Source organism: Rhincodon typus, unplaced genomic scaffold (genome assembly GCF_021869965.1).
Source record: "Rhincodon typus isolate 14 unplaced genomic scaffold, sRhiTyp1.1 hic_rhity00009413, whole genome shotgun sequence".
NCBI classification, from domain to species: domain Eukaryota; kingdom Metazoa; phylum Chordata; class Chondrichthyes; order Orectolobiformes; family Rhincodontidae; genus Rhincodon; species Rhincodon typus.
The window spans coordinates 1,739-7,878 of NW_025975051.1; the positions used below are offsets into that span (position 1 = coordinate 1,739).

General features: G+C 48.1%; 1 protein-coding gene across 1 annotated transcript; it reads left to right on the forward strand.

Annotated features, from left to right (window-relative positions):
* Window positions 1-274: 274 nt before the first annotated feature.
* Window positions 275-3,480, forward strand: LOC109920098 (protein O-GlcNAcase-like; the record flags this gene model as incomplete). The annotated part of the gene is made up of 3 exons (XM_048594437.1): window positions 275-379; window positions 1,304-1,395; window positions 3,288-3,480. Coding segments are annotated over 3 exons (390 nt in total), but the record flags the coding sequence as incomplete, so codon positions are not given.
* Between the last annotated feature and the right edge of the window lie 2,660 nt (window positions 3,481-6,140).

Sequence of the window (6,140 nt, forward strand, 5' to 3'; positions counted from 1 at the left end):
TCTGTCAGGAGATGGCAGGAAGGTGGGAAGTGCTTTCTGTTTCCCATCTTTTACTCAAGAGTTGTGCAGGTCTTGCTTTCCAGCTGTGACTGCCACTGGCTCTGCAGGATAGTGTTTGTAGTTAGCAATCAGAAGGCTGTAGGTTCAAGCCCCACTGCAGAATCTTTTGGATGTGAAGGTGCTGTGTCAGCCACAATCATATTGAATGGCTGGAAGGGCTGAATGGCCTCCTTTCTCCCCCTGTGTTCTGAGTGTATTTTGCTCTCGTTTGCAGATGATGTTGCCAGTGACCAGCAGCAATGACCTCTTTAACCAGCCTCCCCCACTCTTCCCCACTCTGAAGACTTACACCATACAGCCATTCCTGCAGGAGAATAAGGTAGGTACATCAGCTCAGAATCGGGGATTGTGGGACTGAATGTCAGGAAGTTGTGCCCTCAATCCCTGAGAGAGAACTTCAGTAAGGATCAGCTGAAAACTTTCTGCTTCTCTGAGTGTTTGATGGGGACAGTGTAGAGAGAGCTTTACTCTGTATCTAACCCCGTGCTCTCCCTGTCCTGGAAGTGTTTGATGGGGACAGTGTAGATGGAGCTTTGCTCTGTATCTGACCCTGTGCTGTCCCTGTACTGAGAGTGTTTCATGGGGACAGTGTAGAGGGAGCTTTACTCGGTATCTGACCTGGTGCTGTCCCTGTACTGAGAGTGTTTGATGGGGACAGTGTAGAGGGAGCTTTACTCGGTATCTGACCCTGAGCTGTCCCTGTCCTGGGAGTGTTTGATGGGGACAGTGTAGAGGCAGCTTTACTCTGTATCTAACCCCGTGCTGTCCCTGTCCTAGGAGTGTTTGATGGGGACAGTGTAGAGGGAGCTTCACTCTGTATCTAACCCAGTGCTGTCCCTGTCCTGGGAGTGTTTCATGGGGACAGTGTAGAGAGAGCTTTACTCTGTATCTAACCCCGTGCTGTCCCTGTCCTGGGAGTGTTTGATGGGACATTCTCTCGAAACCTGGCCTCTTGACCATTCTGGAGTTCCCTCATGGCAGTGTGCCTTCTGCTGCCTGGATCCAAAAGTCTAGAATTCCTTTTTTTATATCTCTGTGCCTCATGATTGCTCTCTCTGTCTCTCCCCGCTGTCAAGATGCTCCAAACCATGCTCTGTCTTCATGTGGCCCAGTGTGAACTCTAGCCAAGAGGTTGCTGTGAAGAGCGTTTGTGATGTTTTACTCTGTCAGCAACACAGTTGAAATGCGCATTGTCAGTGAGGATGGTGCAGTGTAAAAGTTTGAGTCTGTCTTCCCGTTACAGAAAGCTTTGTACACCATGTGCAGAGAGCTCCACAGTGCCAAGTTCCAGGAGAAGGATCAAGCTGATGTTTACCCTGATCTTATTGCAGACAGGTAAGGCTATGGCTTTCCTGCAGTCATTCCTGACAGACTGTGCAGTTTACATAAAATCTACTGCCTTCTTAAAATGAAAAGTTTGTAATCCTCAGGAGTTCATTATCCAAATGCAGTCTCTGATGAACATTGGTCATCAGGACAAAATTCCAAATAATGTGGAATTTGAAGTGGAATTGTGTCCCGTTTGAAGAATCTTGGGTGTAGGGGTCATCAATCCCAATGATGTCCAACTTCTGTGTCCTCTCCATAGTAAGTGGCCAATTAGCAGGCTGCCTCTGGGAGCTCCAGCCAATCAGGATAATGGGCAGGATCAGCTGGCAGAAAGGCCATTCAGTGTGTTCCCTCCTCCCCCCCAACACCTCTGAGGTTATGGAAAGCCATAACCCAATGGGAGAAGGGAGAAGGGAAAAGGTGGGGGGTGGGGGGAGGCAGAGGTGGTACTGCTGCTCTAGGTGGGAACCCATTGGGGCACCACAAGAAGGAACCCCTCTCCCTGACGATGCCGTGTCATTTTTAAAGTTCTGTGGCCAGGGATGGAAAGGATGGTGTTGGGCCCCAGCTGTGACCCTCTGACAGAGGGAACTCAGATGGAGGAGGTGATGGTCAGGTGGTATTATCGCTTGCCTGTTAATCCAGAGACCCAGGTAATGTTCCGGGGACCTGGGTTTGAATCCTGCCATGGCAGATGGTGGAATTTGGATTCAAGAAAAAAAATCTGGAATTAAGAGTCTAATGATGGCCATGAATCCATTGCTGATTGTTGGGAAAAACCCATCTTGTTGACTAATGTCCTTTAGGGAAGGAAACTGCCATCCTTACATGGTCTGGCCTAATGTGACTCCAGACCCACAGCAATGTGGTTGACTCTGAACTGCCCTCTGGGCAATTAGGGATGGGCAATAAATGCTGTCTGGCCAGCGATGCCCTCAACCCGTGAATAAATAAAGAAAAAAATCCTCTGAGGGTGGGTGTAGGATATATAGGAGGTCTCCCTGGACCCCGAGTCAGCTACTGGGAGTCATCCTCCAGACATTAGAGTGGGTACTGCTCACAAGCAGCAGGGTCCGCTCAGCATCACCAATCTGTGCCAAAGGGCACTTAATTGATAAGTAGTAACCCATCGCTACCAGCTGGTCAGTCTCTGCATTGGACAAGATCGCTCCCAATTCTCGAAATCTTGTCCCAAACTAGGCTCCAAAACTATTCATACTACACCGGGACGATTCCTCCCAGTAATTGCCATCCACTCTATCCAGTTGCAAGTAATGTTGAAACTCTTGCCTTTCCAATCTCTCCACATAACTCTCATCTCCTGTGTTCCCTGCACCAATAAAAGGAACATATCACAGAATCCCTACAGTGCAGAAACACACAGGCCCTTTGGTCCAACAAATCCACACTGACCCTCTGAGGAGCAACCCACCCAGACTATTCCCCCACCCTATCCCTGTGACGCTGCATGGCTAACCCACCCACCCTATACACTCATGGACACTTTCCTATGGCCAATCTACCTAGCCTGTATGTCTTTGGACTGTGGGAGGAAACAGGAGCACCTGGAGGAATTGAACCTGGATCCCTGGTGCTGTGAGGTAGCAGTGCTAACCACTGGGCCACCGTGTGCAGGCTTCTTGAATTTAACAAAGGAGTCAGGGACAAGAGCACCCTGCTGTAATCTCCAGGACACAACTTCAACCAGCCTTGCCAACCGGTCAGTGCACTGTTACTTTTGCAGTATAAATTGTTGTTCCCTTTGAAATATGCCATTGTCCTGATGAGTGCAAAATATAAAGTTTTGACGCATCTCTGTTTTTTTTCTGATCCTGGAAGACCATATTGACAGTTTTTGAAAGGCTTTAATTTGTTTGGATCTGGTTGCTCACGTCCAGGTTCCTGGGCCATTTCCTGGCTTTGTCTCCCGACTATTGCTTCGTGCTGGAGGACGAGGACGGGGTCTGCGGCTGTGTGTCGGGAGCCCTGGAGGTCCGCTCGTTCCTGAAGGGGTGTGAGGCAGCTTGGTTTCCTGCCATGCAGGAGAAATACTCCAAACCTACGGCCCTCCATAACCTCACTCCAACACAGGTGAGCGCTCGAAGGTTTCTGAGAGATGGAGCAAAGTGGAAAATGATTGGTGGTGGGGTCTTAGGAGTAGGGGTAGGCCTTTTGGCCCTCAGGCCTGCTTGGCCTCAAACTCACTTTCCTGTCTCCCCTCCTCTCGACCCTTAACCTCTCTTTCAGTGAAAGATCTGTCGAGCTCAGCCTTAATAATATTTAATCGCCCAGCCTCCACTTCTCACTGTAGAAAGGAATTCCACAAATCAGCAACCTGCAAGAGATGAAATCCTGTGCAAGACCTCTTGCTGTGTCCTGCACCAGAGATCAGTGTGGCCTCCTTTTTCTGAGGAAGGATGCTCTTGCTTTCGAGGGAGTGCAGAGAAGGTTTACCAGGCTGATTCCGGGGATGGCGGGACTGACGTATGAGGAGAGATTGACTAGGTTGGGATTGTTTTCGCTGGAGTTCAGACAAATGAGTTGGCGGGGGAGGGGGGGAGGCGGGTGGATCTCATGGAGACTTGTAAAATTCTAACAGGACTGGACAGGGTAAATGCGATGGCCTAGTGGTATTATCACTGGACTGTTAATCCAGAGACCCAGGTAATGTCCTGGGGACCTGGGTTCAAATCCTGCCATGGCAGATGGTGGAATTTGAATTCAGTAAAGTATCTGGAATTAAGAAGGATCTAATGATCACCATGAATCCGTTGTTGATTGTCAGGACGGGGGGAAAAAAAAAAATACCCATTGGGTTCACTAATGACCTTTAGGGAAGGAAACTGCCATCCTTCCCTGGTCTGGGCCTGCATGTGACTCCAGGCCCACAGCAATGTGGTTGACTCTGAACTGCCCTCTGGGCAATTAGGGATGGACAATAAATGCTGCCTGACCAGCGATGCCCTCATCCTGTGAATGAATAAAAGAATAAAGGATGCAGGGAAGATGTTCCTGATGGTAGGTGTGCCCAGAACCAGGGGTCACAGTACGAGGATTCAGGGTAGACCATTTAGGACGGAGATGAGGCGACATTTCTTCATCCAAAGAGTGGTGAGCCTGTGGAATTCATTACCACCGGAAGTAGTTGATGCCAAAACATTGAATGTATTCAGGAGGTGACTAGATATAGCACTTGGGGTGAATGGGATCAAAGGTTATGGGGAGAAAGCAGGATTAGGCTATTGAGTTGGATGATGAATGACGGATGAAGGTCAAAGGGCCAAATGGCCTCCTCCTGCTATGTTTCTATGAAAAGTGTGGGACTGGACGTAATAAACTGACATGAATTGAGAATCAGTTAACAAATGGGAAACAGGAGGAATAAATGGGTCTTTCTGTGACTGGCAAGCAGTGATCATTGGGACCCCTGCTATTCACAATGTATAGCAACGATTTGGATGAGGGAATGAAGTGTAATATTTCCAAGTTTGCTGATGGGATAAAACGGAATGGCAATGTGGCTGGTGAGGAGGTCGTTAAGAGGCTTCAAGGTGGTTGAAACAACTTGGGTGAGGTGGGCAAAGACATGGCACATTTAGTATAACATGGATAAATATGAAGTGATCCACATTGGCAGGAAATAGAATAGCAGTTTTATATTTAAATGGTGGTAGATTGGGAAAAGTTGATGTACAAGGGGACTTGGGTCTCCTTATCAACTAGTCTCGGAGAGCCAGCAGTTATGGAAGGCAAATAGCATGATGTGCTTTATTGTGAGAGGATTTGAGTATCTATCTTAGTGTCATAGGCAATTTTAACCACCATATGTTCAATCCCTTTATCCAAACCATTAATATAAATTGGAAACAGTTAAAGCCACAGCATAATAGACTTGGTCCAAAAAAATGACATATTTATCTGTTACAGAGATAGTAGGAACTGCCGATGCTGGAGAATCTGAGACAACAAGGTGCACAGCTGGATGAACACAGCAGGCCAAGCAGCATCAGAGGAGCAGGAAGGCTGATGTTTTGGAAAAGAAGGGTCCCAACCTGAAACGTCAGCTTTCCTGCTCCTCTGATGCTGCCTGGCCTGCTGTGTTCATCCAGCTCCACACTGTGTTATCTCAGACTCCAGCATCGGCAGTTCTTACCGTCTCTATGAAGTGTCACTGGCTGGGCAGCATTTCTGAACTGCCCTCTGGGCAGTCAACCCCATTGCTGTGGGTCTGGAGTCACATGGACGCCAGATCAGGTAAGGATGGCAGTTTCCTTCCCTAAAGGACATCAGTGAACCAGATGGGTTTTTCCTGACATTTGACAAATGGTCATCATTAGGTGCTTAATTCCAGCTATTTATTGAATTCAAATTCCACCATCTGCCGTGGCGGGATTTGAACCCAGGTCCCCAGAACGTTATCTGGGTCTCTGATTAACAGTCCAGTGATAATACCACTAGATCTTCGCCTCCTATAGTTATCCCTCAACTGACATTAAGAATGCAGGACCAGCTGGAGAAACTCAGCAGGTCTGGAAGCATCTGTGGAGAGAACACAGGAACCAGGAGCAGGAGTAGCCATCTGACCCCTCGAGCCTGCTCCGCCATTTAATAAGATCATGGCTGATCTTTTCATGGACTCAGCTCCACTTACCTGCCCACTCACCATAACCCTTACTTCCTCTACTGTTCAAAAAATTATCTATCTTTGCTTTAAAAACATTCAGTGATGAAGCCTCAACTACTTCACTGGG